Source organism: Lepidochelys kempii, chromosome 7, assembly GCF_965140265.1.
Source record: "Lepidochelys kempii isolate rLepKem1 chromosome 7, rLepKem1.hap2, whole genome shotgun sequence".
Lineage (NCBI taxonomy): Eukaryota > Metazoa > Chordata > Testudines > Cheloniidae > Lepidochelys > Lepidochelys kempii.
In genome coordinates, this window is record NC_133262.1 from 63,974,748 (window position 1) to 63,992,413 (window position 17,666).

The following is a 17,666-nucleotide window of genomic DNA, read 5'->3' on the forward strand; positions in this document are numbered from 1 at the left end:
GTACTGGTGCTACACACAGAGCTACATGCTGCTGTGAAAGGCAGGCTAGGTCCAGGCTTGTCGCTGCAGTGGGTAGCTATACACGGCAGTGAAAGGTTCAGGCAGCAGGGAAAAGCTCTGGTAGCTCCCTCCTGTCAGAGCCTTTCCCTTGTTTCCAGAACCTTTCCCCACTACCTCCCCTCACTGGAGCCTTTCAGTGTGGTGGGGAAAGACTCTGGCAGTGGGACACTGCACTGCTAAAAATAGTCTAGATGTGGGAGGCACTGCTTGGGCATGTAGAGAGCTGTATAGGATATTGGGGTTCAGGGGTTCAGATGTCCAGGGCACTTCGTTCTACTCGTCTAAGCTGTGCCTCATGGTCTACGCTGCTGTTCATACCCATGCCAGCTGGGAGTTCAATGTCTGCACTCTGCCTACCTCTGGAAGTGTAGATGTACCTTGAGGAGTACATTTTAAAAATAAGTTACATAGAGCTTTCGATTTGCAAATCACTTTATAAACATTAATTAATACCCACAATATCCCTTCAAGGTAGCTAAATGTTGTTACCCCCATTTTACAAATAAGGAAGCTGACATGGAAAATCTGTGACCATAGGGGCTGGAACTAGGGGTGCTGCTGCACCCTGTGACTTGAAGTGGTTTCCATCATATATAGGGTTTATAGTTTGGGTCAATGGCTCTCAGCACCCCCACTATACAAATTGTTCTAGCACCCCTGTCTGTGACTTGTCTAAGGCTGTGGAGTAAGTCAGTGTTGGAGACACTATTATTATTTGTTCACTGTTTGTATATTATGCATATAAAACTGCAAGTGTGTGTGTTGATTTAGTATTATAACTCACAGCTTCCTAAGTCTGGTTCCAGTACTCTGACTTCAACACCTCTCTCCAGTATTATATGGAGAATTTCCTCCCCAACTTTCATTAACATTGGTGGTGGAGTTGTATAACTGAATCACCAACCTGTGCATCCCTTTGAAAATGTCCCCTTAATGTTTTGACAGGTCTGTGTAAAAAATGTTAAAACAATCCTAATCACATGGAACACTTATGAAATTGGTAAATGAATCCTTAGCCAATATTGTCATTTCCACTTATTTAAAGCTGAGATAAAATGGAATACAATATTCTGTGCTGGGTTTTTTTTCTCCACCTACAGCTACAAGTGATCTTGACTTCTGTTTTGTGTTGGTCCCCTTTGTTAGTTTACTTTCCTAACACACTTGGGGGCGAAAAAAGTTTTGGACAAAAGATGATTTTGGTTTCCTTGCATAGCCGGTTTCCTTTGGGTCTTTACATACCTTCCTAGCATCCCTTTCCAGAGCGCACCACTTTCCTCATCACTACAGATAATAACCTTTTTTTCACAGTACTGCAAAGATGGTGATCCCCACAACAGCAGTCTCAGGGCACCTGCAGCAGTACTAAGATTCAAAATGATCATAAAAAACCCCAACTGACCCCTAAACTAAAACAAAACATTCCAAACTTGGATTGTAAAATTCAGATGGATTTTTTTCATTCAGTGGTGTTCTTTTAACTGGCAATGGTATAAGTCTAAAGCAGTTGCAATGTGTCATGCAATTTATAGATCCCAGTGCCTGCCATAAAGTATTTTATGATAGCTGCACTCTGTGTTATTAGTAGCTGTCTTTTTCTGCAGCCATCGGTGTTTGATAATAGTCTTAAAACACCCAAAATTACTTACCTGCAAGCAACATTCCAGATAGTCCCTGTTGACAGTTTGAATAAGTTTAGTGCCCTTTTGTTGTACTTTACCTTCAAAACAAACTGATTGAACCATCAATAGCTCCTGGAAGCTGACAGAGGCATGTCATCTGAGCTAACCTTCTGATAGTAGGTTATCTGTGGGAGTTAACCTCCATGCATTGTTAACTGAAATGTTTTATGTACTATGCAACTTTAGGATACTGCTGTGATAACCTTAGTAACTAAGTCATACATCACAGCAAGGAGATTTTGTGCAACAAATAACCCTGGATAATATTTACAAGGGTTGAATTGATATTGTAGTGTTCATTCCTTGGCTTTAGTAATCTTTTATAGTATTTTTATGGCAAATTGGTTAGGCTGAAGTTGCATCACAAATGAAATATATTACTAACTAAAATATACCTTGAAGTCGTATGCTGTCCTTAAACAAGTGTTTTATTAAAAACCTGTTTAATTATAACTATAACATTCAGTTGTAATTTAATTTTGGCTCTTTTTAAACTACATCATTATTGGGATACTTTACTCCTAATGATAGATAGCTTTTTAAAGTCTGTTACAGATTGCCTTTGTGTTTTATCATCCCCTGCAGAACCTCTGCCCCACTAGGAATCCAGAAAATACTTCTGTCCTGTGACACAATTGGCTATTTATTTTATGGGGCCTTTCTTAGCTAAGGCCCTAATTGTGGAATATTTTTAAAAAAAACGGGGGTGAGAAAAGGAGAAAAATCTCTTGTAGAAACAATTCTGTTATAAGTTTAAGTTCTCTTAAAATGATAGAGAGACTGACGTTTAGGGCTGTGCTCCAAAGTCAGCAAAAATGACAGGGCTGTCTTCATCTGTTGTCAGTTTTGTTGCTGCCTGCTTTTTGATGGCATCTTTCATTCCATCATTAAACATTTGCTGATTTTCTAATACTGATGTTTTCTTCACCTGAATATTCATCTTTTCTCACCCTACACTTAGTGGGTGTCTTTGCTCATTTGGAGCTTCGCTCTTGACATATTATTTCCTTCTGTACATGTCTTCATTTGAAAGAATCTGTTGTCATCCGAGCTTTTCTGCCAGTAACACAAGATGGATATATTCTCTTCCAGGGAAAGATACGGGGCAGCAGAATGTCAGAAAGGACTGGAAGGGCACCCAGGAAAGATGGGAGGTGTCTGGGAGTATGGCAGTATCTCTAATATCTAGCTAAACCGAACAAATGGTCTGTCTTGGGACATGATCTACGTAGCAAACTGACTTGCTTACTTTATTATTATTATTTCACTGAAGTGCATAGGCTGATGATTCATATTAAAATTGTAGACCATTTTAATGTGTGTCAGTGAACATATTCAATTTGCTTGTTAAAAATTTACAAGGCCATTGCCTCAGAGGAAAGGTGTATATAGCTGAAAGGCTGCTGTGTCGAATTTTTTTTGTCTGGATGTAGAAAGGTTAAATAATAAAAACATTCATGTGATGTGCATGAACTCTGTTAGTCTCACAACTTGGGACAAATTTGGAATCTCTTTGAGTTAATCATAGAACCATAGGGTTAGAAGGGACTGCAAGGGCCATCTAGCCTAACAAGATGCAGGATTTGTTCTGTTTAAGCCATCTAAGATGACTATGCAGCCTCCTTTTGAAACCTACAGTGAAGGTGATTCCAGGACTGAGAAATACTTGAAGGTAACTCTGATCTTTAAAATAATAACACTATTTTTCTCTTTAAAATATAGCCATCTGCATTGTGCAAGGTTTTCTGGGACTTCTGGATGTGTGTGAGTTCTTTCAAATGCCAGAGGGAGTCAGTATGATTACCAGTTTGACTGACTGACTGACTGATTTAGTGTTTATGGGAAGCAGCTAGGCATGGGGAATATTATCAATCACCTTTCCACCCCCTGCCAGGAAAGAGTCTGGCACTTCCTCCCTTTGCAGAGTCTGTTTCACATCTGGTTGACTGAATGTAAATAGGAGGTACTTGAAGTAGTTAGATATTATCACCTTCCATGGTTGTGTGTTTGGTTTTGCTTTTGATTCATGCCATGCTTTCTACTTCTATATGTAAGGAGCCGTCAGTATTTTTCAAGCCAATGAAGCTTTTGTTATCTGATCAAAACATGCAGTTACAGAGAACTAGCAGTGGGACTAAACAAGAACTTTGAATCTGAACGCCTGTCCAAAATTTGTGAGTGTGCGTGTGTGCGCACTTTAGAATCTAAACCTGAGCCAGGTTTAGATGCATGGGGCCCATATCAGTAACGAGACAAAACTGGAACTATACCTCCAAACTGTGGCAGGGTCAAAATTCCAATCTTGAAGCCAGATCCAAATTATATTGCTCAGTACCATCTCTAGATAAAGACTTGTTTTTAATAAGACTCTTAAATGCCCTTTGATGCACAGCATACATCACTGTGTACCTTGGAATATTATCTTTAATGCAGGTGACTTTCTAGGGTATGTGATGGAAAGCTGGATCAAAAGCCTAATATACAATTTACCTGATGTTGCTAACAATGATGATTGTTGTATTTGTAGCAAAAGTCAATAAAAGTTTGAAGGTGAGTTTGTGACTGAAGACCTGAGCATTACAGAACTGCACAGCAGGTGGAGAAGATTTTGTTGGTTTTTTTTTTTTTTTTTTTACATAACTCCATGCCCAAATTGTCCAGCAGGATATCGGATAACATTATACTTAACAAATTAAAAAAAATTTTGGAAGCTGTGCTTATCAAAATCTCTGTATCTAGTCTCTGTTTTTATGTTCTCAGAAAGCTGCCTTTTCCAATTTGGCCCATTCATGGGCATGTCATACATCACATAATGGTTCATTCGGGTGTGCACCTACAGCAGAGTGTCCCTGGTCCACTTAGTATTGCATTCACGAAGGGAAAATATCAGTTTCCTGACATAGACAAAGTAGAGTAGGCTAGATCAGAGGGAGTGGGTGAAAGGTTGGGGAAAGAAAGGTCATTTCAATTGTATATTTTTTTGAGTCATATAATTTGTGAAGATGGATTTGTATGTCAATGTGGATTTTAACTTTCAAACGTTTTGTCATTTCTTTTAGGTATTTTGTTCTGCACAAATTGACCAACCTGAAATTTCTGGATACTCGGAAAGTAACCAAATGGGAGCGTGAGGAAGCCTTGTTACGAGGTGCTTTCATGAAAGTGGTAAAGCCCATGGATGCTAAGGTAGGAGACTAAATGGAGATTATAACATACACTGATCCCACAAATCAGAGAAAAGTAACTATGCATACCTTCGTTAAACAGTAATATATCTTTAAAACAAGTATTCTGAAAGGTTGGTTAAATCTATGTCTAAGCAATGGACAGAGATCTTGCAGGCCACAGTACTGCTTATTGAGTCAGGTGTGGGACAAAAAAATCCTTAATCTGTATTTTCCAAGTTCAAAATTTTACTGTTAAATCTGATTAATGGACTGTAGTTGTTGCATCATAGTTGAAATGCTGGTTTGAATCATAACTAATCATAACTAATCAACACATACATGTTGCCAGGATCAAAAGATCTTTCTAAAGATCTATAACAACTCTGTGATATGTTAGAAAAGAAGGAAATTTTTCTGACGCTTTGTCCCCTGCCATGCATGTTGTACACAGATGTTGATCTCAGAGCTCACACCTATGGTGTTTATTGACCTTTGGTTGATACAATGTAATTTAATGTGGTGTCATATTAATGAGTGTTGACGGAGAGACAGTTTCTCTAATCTATGATTCAGACTCAAGCTTTCTCACACCAGTTGCCTCAAAATTGGGAAAATAGCATGCCTTTGACTCAAACAGAATACAGATGTGATTTTTTTCCAGTTTGCCTTCTTTCATCATTGATCAGTACAAGATAACAGCACCCTTAGTATTTCAGTGTATTTGTAGCATTACAAATATCTCTTGAAATGATTAGCTATCTAAAATTCTTTTCAAGTTTATTAATCTGGTTGGTTTCTGCAGGCTGTTTTTTCTCAAAAATACATCATCAATAGTTTATTGCAGATTTCCAATAATGCTGAATAATAGTGCAGCAGCAATGGAATTACACTATATTTGATGGCGTAAGTGTTACTAGATAAATTCCTTATCACCAGTACAATTGCAGTAGATAGTAAATTAATTCAGATTGATTCATTTTATAACTACTAAAATGCTAACGGTTCTTATTCAGGCATAGGTTTGACATATTGTTTACTAAGTATCTTTAGCTATTTCAGCTTTTATAATACAGTGTGTAATAGATGAAATAATTTATTTCTAAGCTTTTTTGAAATGGTTCCTCACAGAGTATTCTTTACTAAATCCTGCAAAATTCAGCAGTTGAAATGTGTAAATTATGTTGTGCTTATGCCACTTGTTTTTTATAATTATTCTCTTTCTATCTGCTCACATTTAATAGGTCATTATTAGTCAAGTTTTAATCTAATGCTATTAACAGTTACATTCTTCATTTATAAATCTATCATTTGTGTTTCGACTAGTGCAGGAGAAAGTGGCAAGTTTGTGTTTGCTGTTAAACCAATTGCTAAGGGTAAGGTGATTCTCATAGACAGGATCCAAACTCTATCCTTTGTATTACTAATTTAGACAATTGCGTAGTTTTGAATTAGTAGCCCTCTAAGTCTTAAAGGTAAAAAATACATTTATTTCAACAATTCTCTTCGCACAGGGTTCAAATTTAGTGGTGTTGTGGCCTTGTTGAATTTTTTTTGAAAAAAAAGTTGTTACAGAATTCAGAGTAACAGCCGTGTTAGTCTGTATTCGCAAAAAGAAAAGGAGGACTTGTGGCACCTTAGAGACTAACCAATTTATTTGAGCATAAGCTTTCGTGAGCTACAGCTCACTTCATCGGATGCATACTGTGGATCCGATGAAGTGAGCTGTAGCTCACGAAAGCTTATGCTCAAATAAATTGGTTAGTCTCAAAGGTGCCACAAGTACTCCTTTTCTTGTTACAGAATCGCTGATGTTATCAAGCATGATAAAATACCTTTGTAAATGCTTTCTGATGGCATGAATAAATACCTGTAAGTGTGCTACAGAATTATCTTCATCATACAAAGTTATACACTATACAAATAACCACTTTTAAAATAAGCAACTGTAATTGAGTTTGAATATACATATAAAAACAAATAATTGCTCTGCGTTAATGTGTTTTACTATGGATGTTCAGACATATAATATGAAAGCATATTTTGCCTGGGTGGAACTGTTTGTAGATGCTGTGTGTGTATATATATTTAGAGATACACTACACATATACAAATACAGTGAAAACCATTAAAAGGAACATTTTCCCACGTGTTTCCACAAAAATGGTACTCTAGAATGGGAAATAACTGTGGTATCGCAGAAATCACGGTGTGATAATTATTGAGAAATTATGCTTTTTAGTGGCAACCGTTATGTTTATATACAAGTATATATGGTACTCTCCTGTTTATTTGAATGGCCTGGGGGTATCTGAAAGTTTTGGGTAACTGGGCATTCGGATAAATGGAAGTACTATTAACGACGTAGGACTATAAGGGAGGCACACTGCATTTGGATAACTAGGATTTTGGATAAAGGGAATTAATTATACTGTACATGGGTGGGGGCAAGTAGAATCATAGGACTAGAAAGGACCTTGAGAGGTCATCTAGTCCAGTCCCCTGCACTCATGGCAGGACTAAGTATTATCTAGACCATCCCTGACAGGGTGTTTGTCTAACCTGCTCTTAAAAATCTTCAACGACGGAGATTCTACAACCTCCCTAGGCAATTTATTCCAGTGCTTAACCACCCTGACAATTAGGAAGTTCTTCCCAATGTTCAACCTAAACAGACCATGTTGAGGTTTAAGCCCATTGCTTTTTGTCCTATCCTCAGGGGTTAAGGAGAATAATTTTTTTCCCTCTTCCTTGTAATGACCTTTTATGTACTTGAAAACTGGCACCATGTGCCCTCTGAGCCTTGTCTTCTCCACATTAAACAAACCCAGTTTTTTTAGTCTTCCCTCATAGATGATGTTTTCTAGACCTTTAATAATTTTTGTTGCTCTTCTCTGGACTTTCTCCAATTTGTCCACATCTTTCCAAAAATGTAACACCCAGAAATAGACACAGTACTCCAGTTAAGGCCTAATCAGCGTGGAGTAGAGCAGAAACATTGCTACTTGTGTCTTGTTTACAACGTTCTGCTAATACATCCCAGAATGATGTTTGCTTTTTTTGCAACAGTGTTATGCTGTTGACTCATATGTAGCTTGTGATAATTAGTGGAATTGGAATGTGTTGTGGGGTTTGAATAGATGCCATATGAAAATATTTTCCTGAGTATTGTAGTACACTGAACCTGTTAGATTTATTTTTCATAACAAAATCAAATTTGAAGTTTGGTTTCTTTCATTATGGTAAGCAGGAAATAGAAAAACGTATTCAGCAAAAAACAAACAAAAAAAAAAAACAAAGCAGATTGATAAACTGGAAGAGGCTGCGATGTGTCATTTTATTCTTTCCATAAAATATGTGGGAGAGCAGAATGACCCACTGAGAACAACACCAGAAATGAGAATAAAGTCAGGACATTTTCATCCAACCCGCTTTTATTTACACAAATGCAGAAGTATCTGGCAATCACAAGTCTTCGCAAAGTCATAAATATTTTATATTGTATAAATTCCTATACTTACATTTATGTCTCAGGTTTTTATTTTTTTAACAAGACACTGCACTTTCTTGTGCTTTGCTTCATTTCATCCTTTGTTGTTTAAAATGCATCTGTTTGTGATGTGACTCTCTGATAGAGAGATGCAGTCATTCATTAGAAAACAGTTTAACGTTACAATGCACTGTTCCATCTCTCCCTGTAAAGTGAGCTAAACTTCATTACTCTGTGATGTTTTTATTTTCCTCTGTCAAAATATTGAATGTTGTATCATGCTTGATTTTAATAAAAATCTTGTAAGCCTGGCTAGATAAGGGGCATTGAGCCAGATGAGGAAGCCTCATTTAATGACCAGACTGTGACCTCATTTCAGTGGCATAAGTGTAGATCAAAGTGGAAGATGCCTGTCCAGTGTGAAGTATGTTGCTGGGCATGACAGCACTTCACATCAGAACGACAGCTTAAGAATACGACAGTCAAAATTGCTTAATTATGTCCCAGCTTTGTAATTATTCATCCCTGCTCCTGCAAAGAGCTCAGTTGTCATTTCTTTGACATAATTATTTAAAGCTGTACCCTCCTCCTCTTTATAGCTTGACTATGAATTTTGCTACCAAGTGTTTCATCTTTAAGAACTTAAAAATGCAAAACAGGGCAGGGTTAAATGGGCATAGTTGAAAATGCGCATTTGAGGATTCCCCCTGTTTGTACATTGCTTATGAGCATGAATAAACAAAATGAATGGATGAAGCGTCAGAAAACTGGTTATATTAGTTTTGAAAAAAGCCTACCTGGTAATTTAATTCTTCATCCAGTTTGTATCACATTGGTTACAGTTTTATATACAGACATACTGTAGACATACCCCCCACACTCACGGAGTGTGTGTTGTATATACATATAAATCTTAGTTAATGACAAATCTATATACACCATATTTTAGGATACCGTGTGTAGTATTATGTTTATTTTTCGCAATGTATGCATTTGGCTATTCTAGCATATTGCCAGTGAAACCAACACTTCTTTGTTTCCCTTACTGCATTTTAACTTTATAGTTTTCTCAGTTATGCTTATAGTAACGGATAATGTGAAGAGGACGCACATGAGTAAGTCTTGTGGTTTAAGCGTGTTGGACCAAATACTCTGCTGGTATGAATCAGCGTAGCCCCAATGAAGTGACTTCACATCCATGGAGCTATATCAGTTTACTCCAACTGAGCACCTGGCCCATTATGTTCAAAAGATTGAAATTCATTTATTTTTAAATGGCTTTTATTTTGTGATTATTTTTCAAATATTTTACTCTTCACACTGTAGTCTCAAAACCTGACATAGATTGCTTTTTGTAAATACATAAAAGAAGCTAATTAAGCAACAAGGCAGGTTGAGGTTATGGCTGTATTTCATAGGATGAGGTCATCTAACTTGTGTTCACACTGTGCTGTTTTGATACCCATCTTCTATAGGGAGGTGGAATGTTATTTTATTATGTTAGGAAAAGTAGATATTTAGAAATGCAGCTAACACCAGCTCAGCTAAGCAAAAACTGCAGTACCTGTTAGTTTTTGATCACTATCAGTGTTTTCATGTTGCTTACCACCCACAAGGTATATTATTTTGCTACCCTAATAGTTTTATCATCTACTTTCTCTAAAGCCATTAAAATCAAATCATACATGAAGGGACATTTGAGTGATTATACTATATGCTGTATAGGTATAAACAAATGGTTACTAGTAAAGTCACTCAAATGTCCCTTCATGTATGATATATATATAGATAGATATAGATGATATCGCTGTATAAATAATGCTTCTAAGAATGGAGGCACAATTCTTTGCTTGGATATGTGGCATCTGTTTTAATTTGTCTCATGCGCCTTTTTTTTCTTGAATCAGAGAAGTTGGTCATTTATAAAAATAGTAAAAGATACATTAAAATGGGGCCATTTGGAAACCTTTTTCCCCCTTATGCATGCTCATTATTTGTATTTTAACAAACCTTCCTAGGATCCATTGCATATGGACCTAGCACATAGCATCTACACTAGCTACAGAGTTAAGGGCTCTAAAGATGTCATAACCATACAGCTAAGGGTAGCTTAGAATTCCTCCTTACCTGTAAGGGGTTAAGAAGCTCAAATAACCTAGTTGGCACCTGACCAAAAGGACCAATGGGGAAACATGTCAGGGTTCCCTTCCCACTCTGAACTCTAGGATACAGATGTAGGGACCCGCATGAAAGACCCCCTAAGTTTATTTCTACCAGCTTAGGTTAAAAATTTCCCCAAGGCACAAATCCTTCCTTGTCCTTGGATGGGTACTGCTGCCACCACCAAGTGAGTTAGACAAAGATTCAGGAAAAGAACCACTTGGAGTTCCTGTTTCCTTAAAATATTCCCCGAAGCCCTACACCCCCTTTCCTGGGGAAGGCTTGACAATAATATTCTTACCAATTGGTACAGGTGAACACAGACCCAAACCCTTGGATCTTAAGAACAATGAAAAATCAATCAGGTTCTTAAAAGAAGAATTTTATTTAAAGAAAAGGTAAAAAAATCACCTCTGTAAAATCAGGATGGTAAATACTTACAGAATAACAAAAGATTCAAAATCACAGAGGAACCCCCTCTAGCTTTAGTTTCAAAGTTACAGAGAAAAAAAAGCAGGTATAAACCTCCCTCTAGCAAAGGGAAAATTCACAAGTTGAAAACAAAAGGTAATGTAACACACCCTGCCTTATTTACTTACTCTTTCTGCAATATTGAGACTCATTTTAGGATGGTTTTAGGAGGAGTTTTCTGACCTGATGCTGCTCTGCTTCCCCAGAGAACACACCAAAAAAAAAAGCACAAAGCAAGCCTTCCCCGCCCCGCCCCCCTGGATTTGCAAGTATCTTCTTTCCACATTGGTCCTTTTGGTCAGGTGCCAACCAGGTTATTTGAGCTTCTTACCCCCTTACAGGTAAGGAGAAATTCTAGGCTACCCTTAGCTGTATGGTTATGACAAAAGGAGTTAAGATCTGTTGTGTCAGTGAAGTGCCAGCTAGTTAAGAACTCTCTCTAAGTGATCCTTGACACAATAGACTGTAAAAGTTTCTTCTGGTCCATTGTGTCAGAATTCCATGTCTTAAAATGGTAAGCAGCCACAGATTTAAGACTCCCAACTAGACTGTGATGCAGTAAATAATAATGGCTTCAAAGAAGACATTGCAGTAAGTCACGTTACAATCAGACATGCTGAAGCATCCATCATATACAGTTTCAGAAGTCCCTAAATATATACTTAAACAAGAGACCATAACACAGTGTTCGGTCAATAGTCCATGTTTAGCAATATAGGGTATAAAGAGTACTTAACTCTTTGATTGTAAAAAAAAAAATCCCCAAATACTTCTCACGTGGCAAACTACAGTGGTTTGCAAGGAGTCCTTATTGTCTTTTATGTCAAAGATCTACACCGAGTAATAGTGATGCTTGCCTGGACCAAGACCAACTTGGTGTCTATTTTAAATTTGTCTATTTTAAATTTGTCATTTTAAAATATTTCACTGTTAAAACAAAAACACAATTAAAAATACAAATTAAATCTAGCCACAGAAAATGTTTTGCAGTAATGTTAAAGGTATGAGTTAGAGCATTTAGGAACACTGTACAGAAAACATCATGCTGTAATGGTCTCCAAATAGTGAATCAACTTACTTACCTTACCTACGACAATACTGAGGCATAGCAGGGCTGAGTTAAGGAGGCATTGTCACCCTTAACTGGGAATTCCCTTGCTTTTGTAGCTTTAACTCAGATTAATGTATTTTAATGCTCCGATAAGAAGTGTGTGTTAAATATAAGGACTTTTTCCTAATTAACCAGAAATTATTTTGCTGACATAAGAACATTAAAATTCAAGATAATCCTACTCACTAGAAACGTATATTTATGCCCTTTTTCGACTCTCCATTACTGGCACACCTTGGAAGTTTGATCTCTGTACATGATTCTTCTTGATTTCTGTCCGTACCATTTAAGTGAATTATCAGGAATACTTAAAACAAAACAAAGAAAGAGAAATAGGCTGGTGCACCTGCTGGGTCCTCTGTCCTTTTAACTGCTGTTACCAGTGTTGGTTGTACCGAACATAGGTGCATGCTTCTGGTATGGCTAGTCTAGTTGCTATTAGTCTACAACCACTAATAGTCCCAGAGACTTTCAACACTACAGCGACCTGCTAGCTCAGGTACTAGTAAATGCCCATTTTAGTAAAGCCCATTTGCAATTAAAAGCAAGACAAAGGGCTCATTCTCCTTTCTTCCTTCACAACTCATTAGAGGAAAGCAAAGTATGGTGATGGCAAAATAAAAACCTTTGGGCATGCAGTTGGAATAGAATTGAAGAACTGTACAAGTAGCATTTATAGATAATCAAAATAGTTTGTTATTTGATCTTGTGTAGACACAAATTTGAGGGATGGTTAGTAGAGGGGTAAGTATCATAACACTGGCACCTTTGGCTGATAATAAAACTCCAATGAAAGTAATGTAATATATTAACCCAGTACTCGTTTGTTGACTTCTGTAATGATTATAGGCTAAGAAGTAAAATAGTCCTAACTCCCCAAGCCAACAACACTCAATGGAAAAAAAATAAATGTGTAAATGAAGTTGGCATTCCAACATATCTGTTGTTCCCTCCTCACAGTAGAGATCCTAAGGCACAATCCTGGACCCTGTGCCCAGTAGGAGAAAACAAATTGTATGTAGGAATGCTCTTCTGGAGTCAGAGGATGGAACCCTCTTTGTTCCCTTCTATCCAGGCTACAAGGTTTCAGCAGAGCTGCTTTACATCCGCTAACAGAGACTCAAGCCTGCATGGCTAGACAATATACCTAGCTTTAAGTGAGGGATTTTGGAGAGTAGATCTGTGTATCCAGCCACAGTTACCCCAGATACCCTCACTGTGCACTATAGTACATGGAGTGCTCTGTAGTGAACAGCCTTTGCTTGTGCTGGAAGATTTGGCCTGCACATTACTGGTGCTGTCATCTGTGTATTCAGGTAATAAACTATGATAAAAGCACACCATTGCCAAAATCAAGCATTCAAGAATCATGATCCAGGCCTCAAAAGCTGTTGAGATTATTTTGGGTTCTTTGTCTCCTGGTTTCTGAGTCCTTTGGGGTCACGTGTGTCACACTTTCAAGTTTTTCTGCACAACTGAGGACTGGGAATTTGCTTTTTATGTTATTTTTTTAGAGTTGAAATCATATTCATGTGATTCTGGAAAGTGGGGCTTTAAGAAAACCCCCAATATTGCCAAAGTTGGACAACATCAACTTTTAAGCCAAAACTATTGGTTAAGTTTGAAGTTTTTGACGAGGAATAAATGAATCGAAAATATTGGACCTGCCATCCCTACCAATCTGAAATGAAACTAATTAGAGAGGAAGGATGATCTGGTGGCTAAAGCACTGGAATGAGAGTCAGGAGATCAGGGTTCTGCTTCTGGCTCTGCTACAGATTTCCTGTATTACCTTGGGCAAGTCATTTAAACTGTTTTTGTGCCTCATCTTATCCTTTGTCTCGTCCATTTAGACTGTAAACTCTTTGGGGCAGGGACTCTTGCTTACTGTGTGTTTGTACAGGGCCTAGCACAGTGGGTCCCCTCTCTGCTGCAGCCTCTAAGCACTTAAGTAATATAAATAATTAATAGTACTACTATATTGGAACTGACTGGGCTTCTTTTATTACTTGAAGACATCCCTTGATTTACCGAAAAGACCCAAGAGCTGTTCTTGAGAGCTTTTAAGAACCAGGTAACCTTTGTTATCCTGGTGCCCAAAGAAACATAGTCTTGATTTCAACTCTGAACTGAATCCGTACAGATGTCTCTGAGAACAGCATAAAATGACACATCCTTTGGGAATTTGGCCCATTTATTATGAAGGCACTCTTACTCTGTTTGCAGCCTTTGCCATGAGATTTTCAACAGGGAATTTTTTTCTTTCTCATCATTGGGCCAAGACTAGAGTTTAGAAATTGTTTTCTCTTAACCCTACTGGTCTGTTTGTGTTTTGGTCTGTGGTAGATTACGAGATATCTTGTCTTAAAATTACGTCATTTTTATGTCATTTTTTGCTTTTTTTTTAAATCCCTGAGTTATTTCAGTAACACTTTTGAGAATTGCATCACTTGAATACCAATGATAGTTACAGTATTTGAACATTGGGGTTCCAAATTCTCATTTAACGTAGTACACTAGTTTTTAGCTCTGTCAATTCTTTAGACCAATAGCTACTAATATTCTGTTAGCATTGAACTAGAAGGGGGAAAGCAAGCTAGGGGGAAATGACCTACCACAGCTACAAAGAATTGTTTTATGTGACTAGAAAGATGAAATTATCAACCTTTGAGTACTATAAATTTGTAGACATCTTGATTCACGATATCTTTGAGGTTAGCTGTGGAGGAAGAAAAAGCCCAAACCCACAAACTTGACAATAGTTAAACAGCTGGTGTGCTGAGATCACTGCCTATCATGCTGAGCAGTAAGTCTCACTTTTTATTGTGCTCCCCTGTCTGTTTGTTTGTACCCACCTGTTGTCTCTTGTTTTGTAGTTAATCTGTAAGGTCTTTGGGGCAGGGACTGTCTTTCTATTATGTATTTGTACAGTGTGTGGTACAATGAGGTTCTGGTCTGTGACTCAGACTCCGATACAGTACCACCATGAAAATACGTGGTTCATAATAGATCAGAATTAAAAGTAGTATTTAACTCCCTTTTTTTTAGCTCTTTAGAAAATTTTAAATAGCAAATCTTGGGCTCATGTGTAACTTTAATTCCTTCCAGATATATTGCATGAGGAAATAGTAATTTATGAGTCCATGTGTCTTCCAGCAGAACATTTCTGCAGCAGCGTGTGCTGTTGCAGTTAAAAAGTACAGCTTATATCTGTTACTCAAGTTCATTTCAAAAGAAGAAATTGTTCAGCACTGAAAATTATGCTAAGAGTGCATACTGGAATGGATTTAATTCATTTGCTAAAAACAGCAGAAGTCAATAAAAATTGTCATGGCAAGTAACATAGAAAATTGTGTAGGTTATTATACAGTGGAGGGCTCAGTCACAAATCTTCAATATTCAGATGTGGTACCATCAGTGGGGATAGAGATGAAGGTATGGTGATGCTAAAGTGGCAAAGGAACATAATCTTCTACGTCTAACCTGGTTTATCTCCATCTGACATGAGAGGAAGAATAGACTCTTGAGGATTAGACAATTGTGTTATGGAGGAGGAGAGGGACTTTTCTTCACTGTTTATTTTCATAGTGATGTTTCTTGAAAGACTAATATATTGTAGCTCCTTTTGAAAGTTATTTTGTTTGGATTTCAATATCCAATACTTGTGTCCAAGACACATTATGGAAATGAAGTCTCTTTCCAAGGACTTGTGCTTTCTTTTTATTTGTTTCTGACTCATGGAATCAAGGTCCTTTTAGTCTTTGATGATTCAATGGCATTAGGGGTGTTAATCCCAGAGCCCTGGCCAAATCCCAATGCAGGTAATTACATTCTGTCTCCCTAGATTTCTCTGCAGTTTTAATGTACTATGGCATTGTTTTTACGTTTTGTCCTAAACTGTTATGTAGTGTTGCAGTGTGCTATTTAACCAGTTGCTGATGTGTACCTCAAAGTTGGCTGTATTTCAGTGGTAGGTGAATTGATTCCTACATAAGGCTTATTAAATATTTGTAAAACACTTTGAGATTCTCTGGCGAAAGGCACTCTAGGCATTGTTCATCATTTAAAATACATTTAAATGAAGATGGTAACTTGGGAACTTGTTTGTTACCTTTGTTTTAATTTTTCTACTCTCGGATTTGTTATATTTCCCATCTGTTAAGATTGTCTGGAAATTGTGAGATCTTTCGGTATGGAACCCAGTACAATGTCACCAATGTATCCATGACAATAGCATCCTCTAGACATTATCAGACTCTTTGGGTTTAGAACGTGGATGTTTGTCCAGTATTCCACCTATTCACCTAATTTAACTACGTTATTCTAGGGACTCTTGATACGTAGTCACTGGGGGTGAAATCCTGTCCCCCTTAAGACCAGGCAAAATTCTCATTGATTTTAGTGGATTCATGATTTCAGCCCATAAGTTTTTGTTTTTCGCTTGTTGTAGGTAGGATGAGACACGGTATCAATATGGCTGGGTTCTACTTTAGTTCTTGCTTCTGAGAGAAGCTCACATGATTGGATTTTGTTTGCAGAAGACATCACAGGCAAGCGTAGGAATTTCTTTATATGTCATAATCTTGATTAAAGAAAAATTAGTTCTATTTCAAAGACACTTTTAATATAACATTTGTGGGACTCTGGACTGGTTCATCTCTGTATTCTTTCTCCCCCATGCTGGTGCTTTCCCTGGATTTTGAGGCATGTTGATCCTGAACATTCCCTAAACGGTTGCCCATGGCTACAGTTAGAGCGGTATTCTTAAGTGCAGAGGTACACACATTGTTTACAAACCCTGAGGAAAGCTGATGTAATTTCGCAATTAGACATCATGGCCTTATTTCTTTTGGGAGATAAAATCGATGGCAAAACAACAATAAAAAACTACATGTATTTTGGTAAATGTGAAATATCTGGCTCAGAAGTTGAGAAAACTGTCATGGCTATGTTTTCATATCTCATTTGTTTTGACTGTGATGAGATATGATATGGCTGCCATAATAAGCTCTGCAGGGCATGTACACACTTTGTCTTAAATTGCCTTCATCATCCTACTGACCAACCAAGAAGGTCAGCAATTACTAGGGATTGCAGATGAGCCTGCTTGCAAGGGGCACTGGAAATGATAGCACAATTAGATATTATGTTTGCTTTTATGTTCTTTACAGTGGGGTGTCTTACAGTAACAGACAGGATGCTATCAATAAGGAGGCAATGCACTATAATTAGAGCTTTCTTTGATGTTAATTTGGCTAAGTTCACTGGCATTGTCACTGATAGCAATTATACCAAATGTTTTCTGCAAGGGTATTTTAACATCATTTTATTTTTCCTGTGTCTTTTTAAATATGATAAGGTTTTTGGCTATATTCCTGGAACTGGAAATCATTATTTCTTACCAGCCCAGAGACTTAATACTGCCACGTATGATCTTAGCTTAAAGATTTTTCTAAGTAGGAGAACGAACCAAAGTGGGTTCCCTTATTGCTGCAGGGCTTCAACTGTTGTCCTGCTGTAGAATGAGG

General features: G+C 37.4%; 1 protein-coding gene across 10 annotated transcripts in view; it reads left to right on the plus strand.

The window, feature by feature from the left end:
• Nucleotides 1-17,666, plus strand: part of LRMDA (leucine rich melanocyte differentiation associated) — a 1,127,716-nt gene that overhangs the window by 542,079 nt on the left and 567,971 nt on the right. For all 10 annotated transcript variants that reach the window (XR_012159955.1, XR_012159957.1, XR_012159954.1 and 7 more), the window contains exon 5: nt 4,802-4,928. Coding sequence is in view for 2 of the 10 variants with exons in the window: in XM_073353193.1 (XP_073209294.1) it covers nt 4,802-4,928 (127 nt within the window). In the remaining 8 variants the exon portion in view is untranslated. The remainder of the gene's footprint in view (nt 1-4,801; nt 4,929-17,666) is intronic.